This window comes from Callorhinus ursinus, unplaced genomic scaffold (genome assembly GCF_003265705.2).
Source record: "Callorhinus ursinus isolate GAN/ISIS: 27379988/994484 unplaced genomic scaffold, GSC_fseal_2.0 scaffold79, whole genome shotgun sequence".
Classification (NCBI taxonomy): Eukaryota; Metazoa; Chordata; class Mammalia; order Carnivora; family Otariidae; genus Callorhinus; species Callorhinus ursinus.
Genome location: NW_027397141.1, coordinates 912,694 through 937,859, shown reverse-complemented (window position 1 = coordinate 937,859; position 25,166 = coordinate 912,694). Strand labels below are relative to the sequence as shown.

Below are 25,166 nucleotides of genomic sequence, written 5' to 3'. Positions count from 1 at the left end.
AAGAAAGAAAGAAAGAAAGAAAGAAAGAAAGAAAGAAAGAAAGAAAAAGAAAGAAAGAAGAAAGAAAGAAAGAAAGAAAGAAAGAAAGAAAGAAAGAAAGAAAGAAAGAGAAAGAAAGAAAGAAAGAAAGAAAGAAAGAAAGAAAGAAAGAAAGAAAGAAAGAAAGAAAGAAAGAAAAAGAAAGAAAGAAGAAAGAAAGAAAGAAAGAAAGAAAGAAAGAAAGAAAGAAAGAAAGAAAGAAAGAAAGAAAGAAAGAAAGAAAGAAATGGGATGAGGCAGGAATGAGCCAGCATATCTGACTTGTCTTGCAGTGACTCACCGGAGCCCACAGACTGATGAGTCCCGGGAGAGCCCAGCCCAGACACATCCCAACATGCAAACAGTCATACTGGTTTATGCAGGGATATAAATTACCAACGACAGGACAGGGGAAGAGGGCTAGAACTATCAGCAAAATGAGAAGAAGTAGACTTTAAGGGGAACTGAAGTACATCAAAGTGAAACCAAACAATATATTGTAAAGAAAATATTAATTTATACGAGCCATGCAGAAGAAAGCATTAGAAATATGTAAAAGCTTATTTCAAAAGAAATCATAACAGAAAAATAATCTGACTTCATTTTAGTATAACACAATTTTTTTTTTTAAGTCACCTTTAGTCTATAAAGACTTCAGGAGAGCAGCCTCCAAAGTTTGGAAGTTTTAGCTAATAATCCTCATATTAGACAGTCTGATACTTTCCAAAACCACAGCTTATTTTGTTATTAATATGAGTGTACAATCCCACAATCAATCAGTTAGGAAAAGCATGAAAAGCCCGTGTTTGCTGGGATGTGGTGAATTGCAAAAATCTTTCAATCAGTGTTCACGGACCAGCATCCTCGTCAATCGTCAATGTCCCGGAAGAGGAGACAAGGTTATCACCCAACGAAGTATCCGGTGGGGAGTTGGGTTTACCTGGGATCGGTGGAACATTCCGGTTTTGAACGTCTAGTTGCCAAGCACCTCGCCACACCACCTGTAGCAGCACCGCGCGCCCAGCCCACTCGCTGAGCTGACCGCAGGGGTCGGGGGTGGCGCGCGCACCGCCGGTCCCCAACCACCGTCGCAGCCCTGCCTGCCCCCTCCGCGGTGAGGGGCAGCCACAGCAAACCATGCGTAGCCTCCGCCATAAGCCTGAGAAATGTTCAACTTCAAAAGTAGTTTCTCTCCAATTGAGCGAAACAAGGCTGAAAGGAACATACGAGAGCCTGGTCTGGTGTTGAATTTTCTAGTTGGGAGAAGGGGGCAAGGGACATTCACCAACGTCCATGCTGAGATCCGGCCTGGGAGCCCCGCTGCTGCGCCAAGCGCCCTTGCTGAAGAATGCTTTGACCTATTTTTCCAAAGGCTGCGGAGGCCTCTATCACATATATTTGAAGATTTAGAAACATTAAAATGGTCCTCTGAGGGCAAGACTGAAAGGATACTACTCTATCGTATGTCAAAACATTGCACATATTCTACAATGAATAGCAACCTTACACTTTAACGGACCTTAAAAAGACCAGATATGATATTGCTCACAAGAGAAAGAACTGGGAATAGGGCATCCAATGTACTCCTTGCCATTAATTTCATAAGTGCACTTGAACCTCACACCCTGAAAACCTCCCTACACTCTTAGATGATCGAGGACCCACATCGGGCTCCCTGCTCAGCGGCGAGTCTGCTTCTCCCTCTGACCCTCCCCCCTCTCATACTCTCTCGCTCCCTCATTCTCTCTATCAAATTAATAAATAAAATCTTTAAAAATATATATATAAGTCATTAGGGATTCCGACAACCATACCTGCAAATTACCTCAAAGTCCCAAGTGAAAGGTACTGGATGAGTGAAAACAAATCATCATTGGCAGAGTTTTCCTACTATCGGTACACTATAAACTCATCTATGGGGTGATGGTAAGATGTTCTAGACATTACTCCATCCTGAGGGTGCTGGCATATATACCATGGAACTCAGAATAATTATACTGTTAAGTAAGTAATCAGATGGGGGGAAATATTGGGCTGAAAGCCACACTGGAATGTTCTTTATTAATTAAATTTTCTTCAAAATAAGAAACACTCCCCACTTTTCTATAGCTGGTGTTTCATAAAACTGAGCCTCATATTTTCTATTATGATCTGTGGCTACATCCTGATTCAGGATCTGGCACTAAGTTATAAAAGTATGAGCAACAGTATCCATAAAGGAAACATGCAACATCTCTCAACCTTAAAATTAGTAAGAGAATCCTCCCCATCCAAAAAAACCCATCACCACTATTTTACAAAAGTTGATAATTTAAGGGAAACTCGAGACTACCATGAAGTACAAAATCAACCTGTAACCTACATTTACTTGACCTAGCTTGAGGTGTAAAAACCTTACTCAGCTTTGATTTACTATTCTAGTGAACACTTAAAATTCAGAAGCCTTTTCCAGGGGACCCGTTTGAATAACTCAGCTCTCTAAAATTTGTGTGAAGTAGTTTAAATGAATATCTCTTTTGTTTTTCTTTCAGAAAAGGAGCCTGGATATCAGATGAGATTATCAAAGGTATCATACTGGCCTGGAGCCTCCTCTAGTGCTCAGTGCATCTTGTTTGGGGGGTAATGATGAAGTTCCAAAACTGGAAATCAGTTTGAGATGCCAAGACAACACAACAGATCCCCCTTATTCTCTGTGGTGGGCTGGATCGTGTCCCACAAATGATATGCCTAAGTCCTGACCCGAGGACCTAGGGACGTGACTGTTTGAGAGCAGGGTCCCTGCAGACGTACTCACGTTAAGGTGAGGTCATGCCATGGGGGGGGGTGCTTCTAGACTGGCACGGTCCCCACTCTCCTGCACATCCTACTTGGTTCATTCACCTGTTCTGCCTGGTCTCTGTGGTCCCACCTTTCCATTCTACAAATCAACGTTCGAGAGTCCACATGGTTTGATCGAGGTCCTAGGTGCACTGGTTGAGCCTTGGACCCAGGACAGTCCGATGCACTGATGAGCTAACACTTCACACAACAGTATGAACATGTAAGTGTCCAGTAAGACATAAAATACTCTTTTTTAAGACAAGATGAAGTCACCCTGGAGCAGGACAGGTCCTCCTCAGATGTGACCAGTGTTTGTAAGGAGGAAGACACAGGGACAGCACCTGTGACAAGCGAGGCGGAGACCCGAGTGCTACAGCTACCAGCCAGGGAACCCCCAAGGCACCGGAGCTCCTGACCTAGGCTGCAAGAGGCAAGGAAGGACTCCCCCCTCCAGACTTCCAAGAGACCACCGACCTGCTGATCCGGACCTCTCTGTTCCAAGCCACCGAGCCTGTAATGTTTTGTCAGAGTGGGTCTCACATGCTCCCGCCCTTGACAGAATTCCCACACGGGGTCTTTCTTCTAGGCTGAAGGGCACCAGGGCACAATCCGCATCATCCAGTCACTCCGCTGTGCGTCGGAACCCGGTCACCAGTTACCAGGTGCTTCCTGTGTGGACTTGGGAAATGTGGAGCGTTAGGCAGCTTCTCTAGAACAACCCCGCAGAGGTCCGGTGGAGGCTGTTGGGGGCACCGGGGGGGTCTGCGCCTTCCCGCTGCTGAAGCGCCCTGGACTGGGGGGAGAGGGCCCGAGGGTGGGGACCTCACCAGGAAGTCGCTGGGAAGTCCTTGTGATCAGGGAGGATACTTTCTCTCTGGAACATCCACCCTCTCCGTGGAGCGCGCATACAACAGATCTTCGTCCTCAAGCCCCATTCCACGCGGCAGCGAATATCTGAAAGCACTCGCCGTGTTGCCCTTGACACTCTGCTTTTCCGCGTCCTTCCACGTGCAGGCCAGAGGCGTGACGCCCGAGCGCTCCCCACGCTGATGCCCATTCTCTGCACACATTGCCCCCCTTTGCCTTTCCCCACGGGAAGCAGAGCTGCGCTCCCCTCGGAGCCTTCGGGCTTCCCAGCTCCCAGCAACGGGGTCTCAACCAGCACTGGCCCGTTTAGTAATGCGGGCTTTGCTCTTAAAATTAGAAAAAAAGAACATCACTTTGCCAGATTTTTTAAAAGAACACAGCAGGAAGCTACCAAACCAACAAGCTGGGTGACAGGAAGGGAATCGAGGATGCTAATGGGAAGGGGAGAACAATGTGGGGAGGGGGGCGGAGAGAGGTGGGCGCCCACCAAACCCCGGCCTGCTGCCTGCTGGGGTGGGGGCACACCCAGTGGCCACGGGTGCCGAAGGCACCCGGCGCGTCTGCGCACGGCTCCTGCCCCACTCCGAGCGCGCGCCTGGGGAGGGCCCCGGGACCCCCCGTGAGTCTATATCCGTATCACGGCGCGCTGTCTGCAGAAGCCGGAGGGCGGTACGCGCGGACCCGATGCTGCGGGGGCAGCCTGGGCAGCACGCTAGCGGAGAGGTCCCGGAGGCAGGAGCGGGGGCTCGCGGCAGCGCGTTCTCGTTGTGCCGCACGCAGGGAGACCCGGACTTTCTAAACTAGCGTCCTAAATTCTGTCCGGAAGGAAGTCAACAACATCAGTAACGGATAAGACCTGCAGAAGCCTGGTATCGCATCTTCGCCTTGGAAAAGGGAACATGGAATCCAGAGCACACCAAGTCATGTGGGTGATGTCCGGACAGGTGCTTTCTCCTCCGAGCCACGTGTGCATAAAACAGTGGCCGGCTCTATGTGGCTGGAACGGTGCGTCTCAAACGTGGGCGACCACACGAGTCACTGGGAATCTTGTGAAACATAGAGTCCCGTTCAGCAGGTCTGCCTCTCCAGCAAGCCCCCCACTGTGCTGCGAGGGCTCGTCTTGGAGTCACGCACTGGAGCAAGGTGGTGGGGGAGCTGCACGGGACGTCCTCCACCTCAAGCATCTAAGGCTCCAACCGCAGCTCCCCGAAAGCTCAAGGGGAATTGTGCCCTGAGTTGAAGAGGTCAGGCTGTACTCCTCCCTCAGAGGGACATTCTCACTGCAGGGTTATAAAACCGAGACCTGGAAACCAGGCTTGGAGGCCCAAGGCCGTTCTCCCTCGGAGGTCTTCCTAACACAGTGGACCTTCCAACAGAGCTCGTAGTCAGGGGCTTTTAAAACATAACTTTCCTGTTGCAGAATTTAAGCTGCTAACTTCAACATCGAAAATTATCTCCTCTGACTCCTTTTATGCATTTTTTCTTACCTGATTACATTTAGTAATAATGGATTTTGACAAACACTTACTGCAAAAATACAGGCTTTTTGTTTCTAAATTAGGGTCAAAACTAACTTTTGTTTCCTGAAGAGCACTTGAAAACACCAAATAAGATTGATCTCTGTCTAAAATCATTACACTTAGCAATCGTTTGTGTGCTAACAGCTGTTACTAAAGTTTCTACAATACTTGATTCTCCCAAGTGCATTAGGCACCCCACCTACAATTCTATTCAGATGGTTAATTTGCATGGATAATCTGTTTTGATTAGAAAGATGTAAAATCACAAGTGAATTCTAAGTTAGTTGAATTTTAATTTTTTAAGTTTTTTAAAAGACTTATTTACTTATTTTAGAGAGAAAGAGAGAGGAAGGGAGAGAGCATGAGCAGGGGGAGAGGCGGAGGGAGAGAGAGAGAGAGACAGAAAATCTCTAGCAGACTCCCCACTGAGAAGAACCTGAAGCAGGGCTCAATCTCATGACCCTGAAATCATGACCTGAGTGGAAATGAGTCGGAAGCTTAACCGACTGAGCCACCCAGGTGCCCCTAAATAAGTTGAATTTTAAATAAGGGCTTTTCATAAAGTACACATTAAATATTTAAACAAAAAATATAGTTCTGTTTGGCTTTAATTGGGTGGTTATTTGTTGTTTTGACTTGTTTTAATTCAATCGTTTTAAAAACATAGATTCAGCTTTATTTAAAATAGATTTCAATGTCTGTTGTATGAAGGAATTATATGTACTCAAGTAATACTTTATTTTAACTGAGTAAGTGAGTCATTTCTCTGTTCAATAATTAGGACTCATTTCAGCTATTTTTGGTTTGGTTCCATATTATATAGTTTATACAATAATCATCTTGAAAAGGTTCACCTCACATTTCTGAGTATTTTTCAATTCCCAATAATTTTAGAACTCCTAACCTGGCATCTCAGATGTGCACATTCAGGCGCGCGCGCACACACGCACACACGCACACACACACGCACACGCACACACACGCGCACACACACACACGCACACACACACGCGCGCGCACACACGCACGCGCACACGCGCACACACGCACACACGCGCGCGCACACACGCACGCGCGCACACACACACACACACGCACACACGTGCACGGTCCCTGTTGCCGCCACATTTGGTGTTCCTCTGCCCTCTCCTGGTAGCTCCTGAGATCTGCCTTTCTTAATTTTATTCTTACCTCCAGTTAGGTGTTTTTTCCTCTCGCAGAACTGCAGTTCAAAATACTTTATGAAGCAACTGGACAGATCATTAAGCGTTGTCTTGGCATGTCCAAAGGCTTCCAAGATGCACATGACCTGTAGCAACATGGAAACATTTACTGAGCTCATTTTTTTTAAATAAAGGGAATGATAGCAAAGATACAGAAATATCCCCTTATCTAAGAGGTTCTCTGTTGTTTGTATGATACCATATTGAATTTTTACAGTCCCTCTTTCTTCAACGGCAAACCACTAGTATCCTTTGCCTCAAATTTAATAAGATAATGATACGCAGAGGATTTCCCTGGGCTTTGCTATCTCTTCACACAAACATAAACAACTCAACACATATTAAGGCTTTTAGACTTAATAGGACAGCAGAAATGCTTTTGTGGCTTTGGAGGGGAGGAATTAAATTTAATAGAAGTGATAGTGAGAATTTCTTTTGAAACAAATGAACTTAAAACATTTGCTTCTAGCCTTCTTTTGAACGGGGATTGACACACACACTCTTTCAACCCCAAGCCTCCACATGTTCTCTCCTGTTCTCTCCCACAGAGCAGGAATAAGAGCTCTAGATGAAGCTCTTTTACTCGGTGTGTCTCACCACCAGTGTTCTCTTTCAGAGGGGGAGTTAGGGCTTTACGATGCTGTTAACAAAGATCTTCAGATCAACCCTGGCATCTGAAAGTCTTTCCTGACATGCTTCTTTAAACTCTGACTATAGAGAAAACACCATTTCTTATCACAATCGATTGTGTCTGTGACGATGATGATGACCAAGCATTTCTCCAGAAAGTGAAAATCTGGAAGGTTCAAAGTTATTTTTCTGTATCTTTCAAGTCATGGATGTGAAATGCAGTTCCTGCATCAGCCACAAGGAGACGCACACTAACCCATTACTTTATTGATAGAGTGGTTTCTTTATAATTTCTGGTGATAGTAAATTTTGAGAATTTTATTCTAAGTTAAAAAAAACTTTGCTGCTACTTTTTTACTTTCTGGATACTGCTCTATTAAGGTATTTGGTTCACCTGGAAGTATTTTATATCTTGAAAGATTATAAAATACTTTGATTCTAATCACAAATCCCAAGTGCTAAAAGTTGTGGTAATAGTAAAATACCACAAGATTGGTTTTTGAACTTTTGAACTTTTGGAGGAAACATGTTGAATCTTTACAGAAAGTCCAGGATTTAGGTCTCTTTGTAATAACCTAATTTTAGAGATCATAACAGTGAATCGATAGTAATGATGGCAGAAATATATTCTGAGAAATAATTTGAAATAGTATTTTTAAAGGTCCTGCTTTTTGCTTCTTTTCCAATAGTTCAATATTAAAGAAATATATTGTGGAATTAATAGTGTAAGTAAATCACATTTTCAACATGTAATTTACATTTAATAATCATTTAAAAATTCGTAACAAGGATTAGAATGAATTTTTTTCAAGTATTCTGGCTTCTAGCTATTTTGGTGCTATATCTGAAAAGAAACTGGCTTGTTATTATAGAAAAGAGACATAAAAGATAAAGAATAACATGTGCTCAAACAGGAAATAGAGGGTAATGGTTCAATACATGTGCTTTGGAGTGAGAAGTAGCTGCCCCCACATTCCAGCTCTGCTAGTAACAAATTATATGACATTAAGCCAGTTTCATGAATTCCCAGAACCACATTCTCCTTTATTTTAACACAGGAATAACTCCTTCAGTGCTCATCAATGTCAACTGTACAAATTCTCAGCTTGGTGCCTGGTACATGGTACGCATCCAACAAATAACAACGATTAGTTCTATTTTTGTTAATAATAGTAGCAAAATTTACTCTGTGTCAAGCATTATTCTAAAGTTTTTTATATGTAACCTACATAAATGAAGTAATACATAAAATTATGTATACTCTATACACACATAGGTATACATGTGTATGTACATTTATGCCTATATTTATTTTGATGCTCACAACTGGTGTCTCCGTTTTGTAGAAAAGGAAATGAGAGCTTACATAACTTCCCCAAGGTTGAGAGCTTGGAAATAGTGGAGCTGGGATTTGAACTCAGGCAATCTCTCTGCGAAATAAGGGGTGCTTCCTCACTGGGTCACAGGCCGTGACCGCTGGAACCACAGTAAGGACATAGAAGGCTTCAAACTCTAGGAAGCTAAACCCACTGAACAAAAGGCAAGAGCTCATACGGCAGTCTTGCACTATGCTCTGTTGATCCATAATTCAAGCTTCAGATTCGGGTTATACCGAAATAACATTTTTTATCTTTAATTATCCCTTTGGCCAATAGGTGGCACTAAATAACAATGTGTTAAGAGAAATACCAAAAAAAAACCCCAAAAAAACAAAAAACAAAAAAAAATGCACAACTGTTATTGTTCCACTGCTCACCTTAACTTTGAAAGAAAATAATGAGAATGTTGCACAGCAGCAAGCTTTAAATAAAAATATAGCAAAGGGAAGTAAGTAAATATTTCCTAAGTAGTCCCCGGTTCAAATTTTATTGGTAAGATTTTTTTTTCTATTTACAGTTGTATGTTTTTTTCTTCTAAAGCTTTAATAGCTGTATCTCTAAAAGCTATGCACTCCTATTTTGGTAGTTAATGTACGGTATTTTCTGAGAGCAAAAATCTGTGGCTTCCTAGATAAAAAACAACGGCTTAACCAAGTGGAACCCCATCACTCTGCTCTGTAAAAGCAGTTACTCAATAAATGTTTATTTAAGCAATTTAAATGGAACTGAATGTTCCTCCAATTTGAAAGTCATCTGGGCCAGAATTAGTGAAAAGTACCAGGCAGTTGGTTTTTTCCCCCAACACATGATTTTTATGTTCCAATAAACCTAACGCCACAGAAATCCCCTGCTTCTCCAGTTTGAAATTCAAATATGAAGATGTAAAACGGCAGCCTTCTTCACGGATCTTAGCTGTTTTGAAATTGTACAGGGGAAGCAGAAGCCACCTCCACGGTGACGGAGCTCAAACCCATTGGGCTCGGAAGCCCATTGCGAGGGCAGAACGTAAACCTCCACAGACTTTTGAGGCAGCACAACTGAAGTATAAGATTAAGATTCAGGAACACGACGGCGGAGTGTCTCTTGATGATACGTGTGTGGCCTGCATGAAAGTATCACAAATCATGTCTGAGACTCGGAGCCAGGCTCTCCCTGGCCTTCCAGACCCCACCCAGATCCCCCTCTTCCCCTCTGTGCCCCGGCGGAGAGTGCCGCTTGTGGGTCAGCGCGGATTATCAACAGCCAACTTCCCCCCAGACCTCTTCACTCTGTCCTTTTGCTGTCCACGCTCTAGATAATGATCTTTAATTTGGTCATCGATGGAAACCACAAGGAAAACGCTCTCTACGCCTGAGCCTACAGGATTCTCTGCTGACAGCCACCCGGCGGCGCCCCTTCATGTCCCCACCCTTCCTTCACTCTTCTTCAGAAACTGCTGATCAGAATAACCTCCGGTGACTGATTTTCTCTCGCAGTATCCTCAAGACCAGGGCAAAACTGCGTGGGCTAGAGGCAGCCAGCATCCCCAGCGGAGACGCCCTGTGGGTGTCCGGCACGCATGCGGCACCACGGGGCAGCCTCGCGCACCGCGCCTGCTGGTGTGGAGCCTCAGAGCGATGTCGCACGACAGGGTCTAGGCTGAATGGCTTTCCTATTCAGCTCACCCACGTCTCTCCTTTCAGGGGTCACCTAACGAAGCTTCCTTTCACCCCACCTTGCGCTGAATTTCAAGCCTTCTACTGAAGGCTCCACCATCAAGGATGCTCTTAGGCTCTCATCTCCTTAATAAGACTTTTCTTTCACGTAGGAAGTACGGGCCCATCTCTGGAATGTATAAAATTTCACTAAACCCCTATGATGTTATAAAGATTTACAGTCAATTCAGAAGTTTATCCAACACTTGTATTTAATTCCCACACGTACACTTGGGCACTGTGCAAAAATGGACTGGGTAATTTTCAGGAATGCTCTGGACACCAAACAATATTCATGAGGATTGTAATTTAGAGAGAAACAACAAAAAAAGCATAATTGACATGACGTTTAAGCCATACTCAACCCTGCAAAATATTATTTCACAAGACTAGAAATCACTTATTTTATGATTTATGAATAAAACAAACACGTGAATTAGAAATAGTTGTACTTGAAATTTGCATGGATATCATAATATTGATTCCCAGATGCTAACTGATTTGGAAGAGTTATATCTAGCTAAAGAAATGCAACTTAGTATGTATTCACTTAAGCTAAAATGCAAAGCCAATTTACATAAAGTAATCTAGAATGCAGTTTAGAAATTACACAGCCTGCTCTTTCACAAAGGATCATTTCAATAAATGATTGCTTTAGTCTAAATTTACATCGGAGACTATTGTTCCTTGTCAGTATGATCAGGCCAACAGATCCCATCATTCTATTAGTTAACCTAAGTCTATTTTATAACCATGTTGTTCTATAAATTCTCGAATTCTTATGTGTCAGTAGTACGTATCTGACAATATCTGAACAAAGATAATTTATGCTATTCTACCCAGTTCGACCCAAAATGTTAAATTATTTTGAGCTGTGTGGTAGAATTATGCAGGTTCTCAGTATATAGTTTGAGCTTAATAAATGGTTATGAATTAGAGTCATTAATGAACACATGTGTCACCAGAGATATGCTGCAGAACTGATTTATTGTACATTCTTCACAAAGAGAAACATCTCCAGAATCGGGCGTAGGTTTGGGAATCCAGAAGAGCAGATTTAATTTTTTAAAGACCTCTTTTTCAAAAGTAGAAAACAGGAGGAAATTACATTGATCTATCGATTAAACAGAAGTCCCTCTCATTTCTAAATGAGGAATCGCGTACTAACATGTCCAGAATATTCCCTTGTGAACACCACCATGGCAGAAATAACTCTGGCCTGCAGCTACAAGTCAAAAAGGCAGGGACAGAACACCAAACACAAACACACAATTCTCTCGGGGTGATGGGTTTCTAGATCTTCAACGTTTGAACTTTCAGAGGGTACCATTTTAGGGAATAATCTAAGCTAACAGCAACTGTTTTTATTCCAACGTCATCAGACACTTTCAACTATCAAAATGCCGAATGAAATGCAGGTGCCTTTCTGCAAATGCGTGCACAGCAAGTTTTGTGTAGGAGAGATTCTAGAGGGGCAAGGCGTGCACCTGCCAAACCTCACGGTGAAATGCACACCGAGAGAGAGGGTGCCGGGGCAACACGGCCAACGGTGTGTATCCTCACACACACGCAATAAAATTTACAGGGTCCTGAAGACATACAAATGGTGTATCCACATTAAATTCATTTGATATTATTAAAGTATATCAATTTAGGTAATTTGGGATAATTAACTGTATCTTAGGTGTGCCAGAAATACTTACAGGTACCTTACGCATGCCCTCATTCATCTGCTACCTGGAAACTGATCTCCTACTATGTGGCAGGCTCTAAGATGGTGCCTCTGAATTCAAATGACACGCACATGGCAGCTACTTAAGGTTATTGTTGAATAAATGACTAAGTGACAGGGGCACCATGGCCCAGTCGGGGGGAGGTGCGTTCAAAGGTGGCTTTGGCAGGATTAAGGGAACAGGGCACCTCTAGGGGGAGGGACCAGAAAACAGCAGCTGGTGTGACTGATGGGATACTGTGATCCTGGCGGAAGCCCGGAGCGGCTGGCCTCAAAGCGAAAGCCAGTTTCCAGCAGGGAAATGAGAAAGTGATTGTGCCATTTATTTGATGGGTGACCTGGGAGGAAATGCTGGAGCAATGTGCGAGCCCGTGCATTCATCTCTGGCCATGTCTTAGGGGCACACTGTGGGATGTCCACGAGGCTGCTGGGCAGGAGTCCACACGGTAAGAAGGGGGTCAGGTGGGGTTAGGACAGGGCGTGACACACACGGAAGGGACCAAGCCCTGGGACCACTGAGCACAAGCAAGCACAGAGTGTAGGACCCACGGCCCCTCAAGTAATGGGGTGCATGTAAGAGAACAATCATCATGCACTTGCATTATTCTAGAGTTATTTCCTATAAAATGATGAAATCGGAGGGTTAGCCCTACAGACGGAGACTCCCAGAGCAGCACACTTCTAAGTTCTGACCATTTTCCTGATTGGTTATTGATCATTTCTCTCTGTCTGTTCCCATCCCCCAGGGGTTCCCAAGCACTCACTGCAGGATCTTTCTAGCAGTTCCCGAGTTGGTTCCTCCAGTCTACTGTGCCAGGGAAAACCTTTTAACAAAACTTAACAGAACCGAGTAAGAACAAGAGACAAGCACCTGCATGTGTGTCCTTGGGTAAAATTTCTGAGTTTTTCTGACCTTTATCTTAGCTGCTCAGAGGACTTTCTGGTTCTTCCTTGAATCCTGACAATATTTTAGGTGGATGAAGGAACACAATGAGGTGTCTTCATATAAAAGCAAGTGTTACTGAATGTAACTTAAAATCAGTTCTAAACTGGGCAAAGGGAGTCAAAAGGCACGAAGTCCCAGTTATAAGTAAGTACTGTAGATCTAACGCACAGCATGGCAACCACGGTGACCAACACTGCTCTGTGTGTTTGAAAGATGCTAAGTGAGCAAAGCTTCAAAGTTCTCAGCACAAGAAAAAAAAATTTAACTATGTGTAGTGATGTATGTTAATGAAACTTACTGTGGTGATCATTTTGTAATCCATACACACATCCAATCACTATGTTGCATGCCTAAGACTAACACAATGTTGTATATCAAAAAAATCAATATTGGGGGTGAAGGTGTATTACCTGCCCATCAATGTCATTAACATTTCCTGTTATCAATTCTTTTAAATACATTGAAACTTTATTATCAGCTCTCAGTGATCCCCCAAAAAGAGGTGCTTATCGGGCCAAATCCCTCAAAAGAATCTACACACCAAAGGGGCACGTTGTAGGTGAACAACAACAATCTATTACATGTTTTCAATCCAACTGTTCTGAGCAAATATAAAAAGAGTATGTTCAAAGTATTTGAAAATATGTACAAAAAAATAAACCTTCACTTGAGCAGCATTAATTTGCACCAATCTTTTTTTCCCTTGTTTCTACAAACTTTGACTGATTTATGGTCAAACGATGGTCTTGCTATGATTTCTCCTTTTATTTGTAAACTACAGGTTTCTTGACTCAACATATTCTCCAACCCAAACAAGAAACTTACATGTTTAAATTTGGAATCAAACATAGGTCTGCTGGAGCCAGACCTGCAGATGAGGTGTCTCATTATTTGTTTGCTGGCTTCAGACTTGCCCGATCCTCTTTCTCCACTAAAAGAAAACAGAGAGAGAAAACCTAAGTTTACTGTTTTGGAGAATGTAGTAAACGATCCAATGAGCAGAGTAAGCCTCAGATACAAAGATGGTGAGGGAATGACAGAACCTTTAATGCATGTATGGTATCATCTAACTCTTCCCTTTGATTGGTTCATCCGACATATTTAGTACATATGTACTATGTCACATGCCCCATGGTGGTGTTCTAGATGCTGGGACGACATATGAATTTAACGCCAACGTCCCTAAATGCTGGGACATCATATCAATGGGGTGCGAGTCTGCCACATGCTCGGGAAGTACTGGTTGAGAATTTCTTGTGGAATCATCACTGCCTTCCACGCTACCCCTTCTCCAATGTCTCACAGGGTAGAACCGCACACGGAGGTGAATTACAGTAGAAAGGGGTCGGGCTGAAAAGAAAGACGACGACGACTTGTCCTCAGCTTCATAAACGAAGGTAAGTGACGTGGCCCCCAGGGGACAGCCGCTAAGGTGGGGATGTGTGTGTCTTAGAGCTACAGCCCATGACCTTGTTAAATCCTTCTGAGACTTCCAGGAAAGACATTACAACTTCCTCGGGAGACCCATGAAATCTTTCTAAGCTTCCCTTGTCTTCTCTTCAAAATGAACATAAAGCAAGCAACTCCTGAAACTAAGTTGTTACGATGGTCAGATGTGACCAGGTAAGTAAGGTGCCTGGAACAAGGCGGACCCTCCAACGGCCAGTTGCCTCTTGAGGCTGCTCTCAGTCTGACATTCTGCGTGTTCAGTTTTCCTTCAATCTAGGAACAAACGAACACTCACCAAACTTGTTATTTATAATGACAGTACTTTTGATATTTCTCAGGCATACTTCATAACTCATCTCATTTCTTTTTTAAAAAAGATTTTCATTTATTTATTTTAGAGAGAGAAAGAGTGTGTGTGCATGCACACCTGTGCAAGCAGGGAGGGGGGCAGAGGGAGAGAGAGAATCTCAAGCAGACTCCCTGCTGAGCGTGGAGCCTGACTTGGGGATGGACCTCAGGACCCTGAGACCATGACCTGAGCCGAAACCAAGAGTCAGACGCTTAACCAACTGAGCCACCCAAGCGCCCCATGACTCATCTAATTTCTATAAATAATAACTGTATTACATTTCTGACATGAGAAGATTAACACAGAAACCCAATACAGTAATTACTGATACAAAATAATATTCTTACTGCTTCCAGATAAAATGCTCATGAAAACAGTCTTTATTCATGAAAAAGTCTTTATGCATCGGATAGCTTAAAAATTAAAAAAAATATATAAAGCTCTTTACTAGTGCTGATTTCTCAGGCTTCTCCCTTGATATTCGTACTAATGAATTTGATTAAAGGATGTTTGCCAGAAAAGAAGAAGCCGAAATTTGGTTCTGTACTTCCCGAGCATGTACTATGCGACCTGAAACGGGGTGAGTCTTACAAGGTGGACGAGGCCAGCAGTCTGTGGACATGAAGACCCCAGAGACCTGTAAGGGTGTGCGGCTGAGCTGCCTCCCCTCCCCCCACCATGGCGCTCACTCTATCAGGACATGTAGGAATAGAGAAAATGATCATCAGTTCTCTTAGCTGGCTAAAATCCCATGCATTTTAACCATATCATAAAATCTCAAAATGGCCATATTCCATTTAAACTCTGAGTAAAATACAAGGAAATAAAAGAAAAAAAATGACATGGGATATGTTAGGATAGGGTTGACTCTATAGGCTATCACATTAAAACTAAAAATCCTAGCTCAGTGTGTTCAAGAAACATTCCTTGATCTGCAAATCCAGACTGCGATTCAATTAGAAATTGACCAGAGATTTTGGGTGGTGCCAATCAGGGACCCATAAGAATTTTAAAACTTATTTGATCAGTCTTGTCTGCTAAATCTGCACGTGATAAAGGCAGACCCTAGGCTGCGTATTTCACAAGTTACTTGTATGTTCAGCATGTAACATTAATTTAGATTTGCTCCACACACTGTTAGGATAATGGATTTTTGTCACAAGTGCTCTAACAATTAATTAAAACCATCTATCAGGGCCTTCAGAAAATTAAAGATAAGATAGATGATGGTGAACACCAAACTCTCAGTTATAACCCAGGACCAAGATCTGAAAATTATTAAAAACTATTCCTCAAGATGAAGCCTAGGGTGCTAGTGGGGCCTAAATTATCAACAAAGTGAAAAATAGAATTAAAATTTGAAAATAAAATTTAAAAAGTCCCACCCTAGTCCTAAGTTACAGGATGGCTATTCCAGGAATATTTGTGTTTTGAACTCCAAGTCTTAAATTATCCTTTGTAAATGCTGGTTGTAAGACAGAATAGACTCTCCTGGGGCGCCTGGGTGGCTCAGTCAGTTAAACTCTTGGTTTTGGCTCAGGTCGTGATCTCAGGGTCGTGAGATGGAGCCCCACATCGGGCTCTGTGCTCCCTGAGGAGTCTGCTCAGGACTCTTTCCCTCTCCCTGTGCCCCTCCCTCCTGCTCTCTCTCAAATATAAGTAAATCTTTTAAAGACACAACAGACTCTCAAAAATGATCTTTAAACAATGTATTTAGCTGACTTCTAAATTTACTAATTTTAATGAATTAGTATAATAAATGCAGAAAACCTTTATCTTAGTCAAGACAATCGAGATAGAGAAGCCACATAAAAACATCAATCCTGAAAGAAGAAAGGGAATGACTAAAATAATAAGCCCTTGTGATCACAGATTTGTTCTTCTTCTCTTGAAACCTGAACAAAGTAATTTTTTTTAGAAAAACTGGCTGATACATGGCATTATTAGCCTTTAAAAATGCCCCAAAGAAATACTGCTTCTGCAGAATATTAACAAGTCCTACTGGAAAAGCAATTCCATGGGCAAATTCATGGAGAAAGCACTGGGTTACAGATAAGCAGGTTTATTTACTGAAAGAACTTGCTAGAGATACTGTGAAATCTATAACAGGCAGATTCCCAAAGGATACAATTCATTGGCAACTCAGAACTTTGCTATGGACCAATGTCTTTCAAAAGAATTGAGTGGATTCAATAAGAATTTAGGAAAATCCACGGATCTGTGGCCATCATTTTAGGGAAGCCCGGGCGGGCCGCTGGAAACCTCCTTGGGGTAGCCGCAGCAGGCCGGCCATGCACTGGTGGGTAAGCTTCATTCAGGCCCAGAAGCCAGACTATGGGCTCCCATCCCACATATAGCATCCACTGGACTCCACACTAATTAATCACCACTTACTAATTCACATTATGGGGCTCACATCCCAGATTCACTATTCACTAATTGGAGACCCTAGACCAGTGAGTTACTCCTCCTAATACACAGTCACCTGACACATAAAATCGTGATGCTAATAATAATACCAACCTTCTAAGACTGCTAAAGCAGTGGGTAAGGGAATACGTGGAAAGCATCCGGTGGAGGGTCTGGCGCTTACTAAGTTCTCAATAAACATCAGTTGTTATTATGACCACACTAGCACACATGCTCCACAGTCTCATGATTTTGTTAAAAGTGTTCCCCTTTCTGGTCAAAGTTAGACTAGACAATTGGACAGATAAAGCAGATGAAAACACAGTTGCTTGATTCAAGAACGGCTGGGGCCACCCTGGCTCCAGAGCCTCTCCTACCCCGGGGACTCTTCAGAACAAGGGTGAAAACACCACGTGCTCACAATTTTGAAAACCAGAACACTGACGTTTGCAAGCCATCTATCTGACCCTCTCTGGAACTTTTTGATCAAATTGATAATGTAACAGTGTATAAATAAGTGCTTACTTAAGTATTTAAATGTCTTTTGGGGGTGCCTGGGTGGCTCAATCGTTAAGCGTCTGCCTTCGGCTCAGGTCATGATCCCAGGGTCCTGGGATCAAGCCCCGCATCGGGCTCCCGGCTCAGCAGGGAGTCTGCTTCCCCCTCTCCCAGCCCCCCTGCTTGTGTTCCTGCTCTCACTTTGTCTCTCTCTGTCGAATAAATAAATAAAATCTTTTAAAACAATAAATAAATGTCTTTTGGGTTCTACCCAGGTGTCCATGTGTCCCATCTTTCATTTCACTTTGATGAGTTGGGCAAAGCTTTATTTTTATTTTTATTTTTTTAAAGATTTTATTTATTTATTTGACAGAGAGAGATAGCAAGAGCAGGAACACAAGCAGGGGGAGTGGGAGAGGGAGAAGCAGGCTTCCCGCTGAGCAGGGAGCCCGACGTGGCACTCGATCCCAGGACCCTGGGATCATGACCTGAGCTGAAGGCAGACGCTTAACGACTGAGCCAACCAGGCGCCCTGGGCAAAGCTTTATTGACAACATTCAGTTGCAGCCAACACTACTGATTATAACTCGGGCAAAGCCTTGAGGATTTACAGAAGTCCCCTCTGGTAGAGGTTGCTCCTAATACAAAACGTAATTCTCAATGCAGATCTTATATTAACACTGAAATAATTCTTTAATCCTTTATCAATACATAATCACATTTCACCACTACATCTTGCAGTTCGTGTGTGTGTGTGTGTGTGTATGTGTGTGTGCGTGTGTGTGTTTGCTCCAATGTGAATCACTGTCCTGAGCTTCTTGCTATTTATGAGCTAATGTTACCATGATATTTCAGTATAAAATACTTCCGGGTGTACACTTTTGGTAAAATATGAGCAGAGGTAAATAGCTAGAAGCAGGTGAGAAAACCCACAACTGTAGGGTAATAATTTGTATTTTGGACCACACCACAAAGTGGGCGCTAATAGTGGGTGCCTTTCTTTCCCGGTGATTCCTGAGGTTTGAAAGCAAAAACACTCTGGTCCCAAGTAGTAAATCTTCAAAATGAATTGAGTTTCAGGTTAAGTGTGTTGATATTGATTCCGCCACACTTGGGGCTATTCCTAAGAACAGAGATGTTTCTCCTTGGTAACGAGTCAAATTACTTATTGCAAAGACACGCTGGACGGCCAGGTGCTGAGGAAGTCAATAAACATGAACCATAGGAAAGGAGGAGGGTCTCAGGCCCAAGCCCCCAGCGCATCAGCGCATCATCAGCGGGTGGGCGAGCGAGGGGCGGGCTCACCTGAGAATGAAGCACTGGGGCCGCTGCTCCTGGAAAAGCTGGTGAAAGGCTCTCTCGGCGCAGGAGAAGATGTGAGGCGGCAGGGAGGAGGAGCAGGGCTGCCCCGTGCTGTTGAGGTATAGCTGAGACACCTGCCAAGCAGTGCGGGAGACAGGGAGACAGACATCCGTGAGAAGGTGCGGGCTTCCCCCGCCTCCGGGCACAGCTGCCTTATTTCCAGTATCCAAACGCCAGGGAAGCTCCATGTCTGAGAATCATTTGTAACTACAAAATGCCTGCGGAATTATGCCCTTTGCAGCACGTTTTGAGCGTTCACAATGATAAAATAGAGGCAGGTGTCTAATCCCTCATTACTTGGTTCACAGGCTTGAAATTATTCTGCTGTCCTTAAGCAGAGCATCCCACACACATCCAGTTTGATAGAAACCTGTGAAGTAAGCTGAACCCGCGGGGATTTACATCACACACAATGTCACTCAGCAACATTTCATTTCAGTAACATAAGACAGAAAGGATTTTTAGTCCGAGTAGAAAGCACCTGCAGCTGAAACACAGAAGAACTTACAAACGTCTCAGAAAAACAAAAATGAACTTAATTTCAGTGACACAGTGATTTATGAGGATGGCCATGGTGCCAGTATGTTTAGTCCTTTTGAGTTTCTAGTAAATTCTGTTATATTAGAATAAACACTGAATGATAGGGAGATGCCTGAGTCATGAAGAAATATCAGATCAACTTAATTTTTCTTTTACAAAGTGACTGGCCTGTAGCTTCAAGGCCGTCAAGGGTGGAAAGCTCATCAGAAGATGGAGGAAAGTGTCCAGACAAGGTGAAAGTGCACCCATCCTGCCACGGAGGCCTGGGTCTTTGGCTCTGTGGGCATTAGTGGGGCGATGGGAAAGACCTGAGTGAGGCATCTTGACTGGATGGTCACAGTGCATCAGGAGCAGTTTCCTGATTCCAGGTGTGGTATGGAGGTTACACACTGAACGCACAGAGCATGTATTCAGGGCTGATGGGACAGCATACCAGCAAGTCATTTGAAAATGGTTGGGGAAAAAGTTGTTTGTGCTATTTATCTGCAAATTTTTCATATGTTTGAAGTCATTTGAAATCATAGGGGAAATAATTTTTTTCATAGAATAAATGACCTACAGCTATAAAAAAATAATTGGATGAATCTCACAAACATAATGTTGAGTGGAATCTCTCAGACACACGAGAGAACATTCAATAAGATAAAGTATAAAACCAGGTAAAACTAAGCCACACACCGTAGAAGTCAAGTCGGTGGTGCCTTGGCCAAGGTGCTGGTGATCGCAGAGGGGTGAGAGCAGGGCTTCTGGGGTGTAGGAAATGCTCTGGACCTGAGGGCTCGTGAAAATTTACCCATCAGGACACTTAGAAACCCATGTTCGCTGCATCTCAATAAAAACTCCAGAAAGCCAAAATCCTTAAATACCGTGGTCCTGGTGCAGACACCAGAAGAAAAGATCACCTGGGCAAACTAGAGAACTCAACCTAAGCCCACACATGGGTGTGGATTTGGGGTACGAAAGGGGGCTGTTTCATGCATTAGTCATAAAGAATGGGCTGATTATCAGCAAAGGAAATGAATGCTGATCTCTATCTCATGCCATGTGTAAAAATGAATTCTAGATGAATTTAAGTCCCAAATATAAATAGCAAAGCATAAAACATTTACACAAGTAAACAGAATAATACTCTCATGATTTTGGAATAAGGAAATAGGGTTCCCAAACACAAATTATAATGGGAGGGATGAATCAATATCAAAATAGTACATTTGACAATTGCTGTTCGACCACAAGCATCATACATACAATAATGTGATAAAAATCAAATATAGAGAGGAGATTAAGCTGTGTGTATTATTAATACATTAACAGTGTCTTATAAACGACTCCAACAAATAAATAAGACTGGAAATAAAATAGAAAATTGGACAAAGAATACAAACAGAAAAGAATAACCAATAAATATGAGAAAAGAAGCAGAAACTCTCTGGTAAGCAGGAAAATGCCATTTCAAATAGGAAGGTGACAGATATAAAATACTAGTAACTTTATCAATGGTTTAATAATAATAATAATGGCTTACACTTGTTATGCGCTTGCTACTGTTCTAAGCACTTCGTATTCATCCAATTCTCCTAGAAATCTATTACTTGGGTAGGAGAATGATCTTCCTTTTTACGAGCGAGGAAGCTGAAGCAATGAAGTTAGTAACCGGTCAAAGGTCACAGAGCTAATTAGTGGTGGAGCTTGGTTTCAAAAGGAAGTTTCCTCCAGCACAAGAAAAACGCACCTGCACCATGGAGAGTTGTTCTAACTCAAACAGTGACTTGGTAACAACTTCTAAACTTAAGGCGGGCTTGACCAGGACTCTCTCTGAAGAAACTCTCGAACATTAGCAAAAAGCACACATGAAACGGTTCTTAGCCTCTTTTTAAAAGCAGAAAACACGCCAATAATTTAAAAATCAGCATAGGGTTTAATGGATGAATATAAAGGATTGTGTTTTAATATGATAAAATACTATAGGGCATTTAGAATAAATTATCAAGACCTGAAACTATCAACATAAAAAAGTGCAATGGCTAATGAAGATTTGTTTTGTAAAAGGATATAGTTAATATATGTGAATGTATCAGCAATATATCTGAGTGAATTAAAATGGAAAATAATGGCATTTGAAGTTTTTTTTTCACATGTACAGTAGTTCCCCCCACCCTTTACCCATGTGGTCTATGTTCCAGGACTCCCAGCGAGTGCCCAAAACCACAGAGAATACCGAACCCTATATACACTATGTATTTTCTTTTATATACTTAACTATGATAAAGTTTAATTTATAAATTAAGCCCAGTAAGAGATTACCAAGGGTAACTAATAATGAAATAGAACACTTATAACAATATACTGTAATAAAAGTTGTACAAGTGTGGTTTCTCTGTCTCTCTCAAAATACCTTCTCTTCCTGCATACACCCTTCTTCTTGTGATAATGAAAGATGATCAATTGTCTACATGATGAGATGAAGTGGACTGAGTGACACAGGCATGTGACGCAGGCTTCTGATGTGATGCTACATGAGAAGGAAGACCCTTCCCCAGTTGACCCTGACCTCGGGTAACTGAGACCATGGAAAGCAAAACCACAGGTAAGTGGGACAACCGTATGTGCCTATGTATAGTGAACATACGAAAGACTGGATGAGGGGCGCCTGGGTGGCTCAGTCAGTTAAGCGTCTGCCTTCGGCTCAGGTCATGATCTCAGGGTCCTGGGATGGAGCCCCGCATTGGGCTCCCTGCTCAGCGGGGAGTCTGCTTCTCCCTCTCCCTCTGCTCCTCCCCCTGCTCGTGCACATGCACTCTCTCTCTCTCTCTCTCTCAAATAAAAAAATAAAATAAAATCTTTAAAAAAAATGATTGCATGAAAGGATAATAGTTTCGGGAGAGTGGTTGTCATTGCTTTTGAAAAGGAATTTGCCTGTGTTCATAGCACACTACGCCAGCTAATCTAAGACACCATACAATTAAAACAAAGCTTTATTTTCTGTTCTACGCAGAAAACAAATGTTACAATTGAAGTAGGCCATGATGTGTTCTTAGCACATCTTTATAGTTGCATCCCAATCTCAGGAGTGTATGTGAACAAATGGAACTTCTTTATTTGAAATAGTTTTCAGAGTTTTGTATTTTTAATTATTCCAGAATTTAAAATGGATACCAAAAGGATTAATGATAGCGACATATACATTATAATTCATAAACCAACCAGGGAGTTCTAGCCCAGCTCTGTTTTCTTGCAGGACAAATTTCTGTTCCTTTTGAACACTTGCACTAACACTATTTCATGTCCCAAGTCCAACACCGGCCTAATCAAATTTTAACAGAATGCCTTTAAACTCCATCTGTAAAATCCTGCTGAGAATTTCATTAGATGTTACAGACAAGGCAAGACAGAAGAGAGCCAGGAGCATATGTCACTCCTACTCTGCTTCTTCAAACCTCCTAAGGGTCACATCTTCTCTTAAGGCCAAGTTTTAGTAGACTTTAGATGTGTAAGGGATCTTGGGTGTCTACGTTTTTTCATGCTAATCAAACTCACATTTCTCAGATCCCTTCTCTTAAAAGCCCTCTCCTTTCCATACAGGGTCAGACTTTATGTTGTAGCCTATTCCACTGCTATCCCCTGGTTAATACTTAGCTCGATGCTGATTCTAGGCTTTATAGGTAATATAAATACAAAATAATAATGTTAATATAATAGTGCATTTTAATAAAGATAATAATCAATTCTACTTAATTATTTCTATTGAAGCTTGAAGATCTTCACTTAGGCAGTTCCAGTTTCTGACAGGCCATGTAACCTTCAGACTGGTTACCACTCATTGCCACTGTCATTTTCATTATTAATATTATTGGATGGTCCCACTGGGTCCAGCAGCTACCGTCAGCAACAGCCCCTCCCTCCCACATGCCTTGTCTCTCCCCTTCACCTTATTCTCTCCCCATGTGCATCATCTGGGAACGAAAGGGTTCTGGTCACTGGTAATTTGAAGTGCTCGACTGGAACCCATGGGCGAGATGACATCACATCAACCTCATTCATGGGCACCGCCCTTTGCTGGACTCTGCTTCCAGTGAAGAAGGTCCGCTTTCCAGCCGCACCCGTCCAGAGCCAACACACTCTGCTCAGTCACCCCAGCTACTCACCAAACTCAAACATGCAGTGCGAATATTAGGAGACCAACAGCAAACAGAATCTGAAAATTAAACGAAGCCCTAAGCCTGACATGCTACACCAGGTGCCATTTTACATAGTGGGAGAGCTTAATCTCACTGCCAACAGAGGACAAAGATAAAGTGGGTACTGATCATCTCTGTGTCCTTGAGTACTTAAAAATATAACCTTGAGAAATTATCTCCAGATCTTTTATCTGGAATGGTGTCATTATTTTGCACACTGAGGTTTCCAAGTGATGCATCTTTGGTTTGTGAAGTCCACAGTAAAGGGAACAGTGAGAAACACCTAAGACAAGTCTGACACAGATGTATGAGGGGGCCAATGCGTATTTATGGCTGAAGTGTCCATTCTCATGACATTCACGTGTTCACTGGTTTCCACAATGATAGAAACACCACGCTGTTTGTCCTTTCTAATTACTACCTCGGCAATGCATTAGACCTGGGTTCTTTTAAGGATTTTATTTATTTATTTATTTGAGAGAGAGAGAGAGAGAGAGAGAGAGAGAGAGAGAGAGAGTGCGTACCATGAGCAGGGGGAGGGGCAGAGGGAGAGGGAGAAGCAGACTCCCCGCGGAGCAGAGAGCCCTATGTGGGGCTCGATCCCAGGACCCTGAGATCATGACCTGAGCCGAAGGCAGATGCATAACCAACTGAGCCCCCTAGGCGCCCCTAGACCTGGTTCTTTAGTGGCTGCCATCTGCCCTATCATTGTGGTCCCCCAACCCCTCTTCCCTTCCCCTCCCCTCTTCCCTATCTTCTTCCTCTACCTCCTCCTCCTGCTCCTTCATGGCTTTCTACTATTTTTCTACCTTATTCTTAGACTTGGTATGAATCTAGAAATCTTATAAAATGAAATATCTATGTGAATTATATCTAATCTTGCATCCAAGGTAGAACCTCAACATTATTTCAATTTAACCTCCAAAAACTTTGTACATTCACCTGAACCTGGTTTTTCATCAATTTTTCTCTTCTTTCATTTTCTTTTTTGTTATAGATTCTCCTAGACCCACAAATTCAAAACCTGTATCTTCAAGGGATGCTCTTCTCTTATTTGTTCCTTAAATGAAATTCTCTGCAGGTTCTTCTTACTGTCTTTTCACAGACCCACTCAACTTCTGCCCATTACCACCAGAGCCCCCACACTAGGCTTGCTCTTGGATTACTTCAGTACCTACTAACTCGTCTTCTTGCCTAAATGTCTCTTTTTCTCACACTGATGGTGACAGACTTATAAACACTATTTGTATCAGACTTGTTTGTTTCTCGTGGGTCCTTATTTTCTAAAATTAAAACCCAAACTCTCTAACTTAGCTTTATAGTCTAGATCTAAACCAGACTTTCAACTCTTTAACTTTTTGAACTTCTGCTCTTATAGGACTAGTCTATGCCTTCTTCTCAATGATCCTATATTTTTTGTCCCCATAATGTGTGTCTAGACAATTCTCCAAGGTATACCTCCTCTCCCCTTACCAGAATCTTACTCATTCATTGGGATTTGCACCAATCACATTGCTTTTCCAACTAATGCCTTTCTCAACTTGGTAAGATT

At 42.7% G+C, this 25,166-nt stretch overlaps 1 protein-coding gene across 4 annotated transcripts in view; it reads right to left on the bottom strand.

Moving 5' to 3' along the window:
* The window catches only part of MYO16 (myosin XVI), a 593,786-nt gene that overhangs the window by 271,566 nt on the left and 297,054 nt on the right, over positions 1–25,166 (bottom strand). For all 4 annotated transcript variants that reach the window (XM_073887420.1, XM_073887418.1, XM_073887419.1 and 1 more), the window contains exons 13-15: positions 18,840–18,970; positions 13,655–13,760; positions 6,417–6,534 (exon numbers count right to left, since the gene is read on the bottom strand). In XM_073887420.1, the coding sequence (XP_073743521.1) occupies positions 6,417–6,534; positions 13,655–13,760; positions 18,840–18,970 (355 nt within the window). The remainder of the gene's footprint in view (positions 1–6,416; positions 6,535–13,654; positions 13,761–18,839; positions 18,971–25,166) is intronic.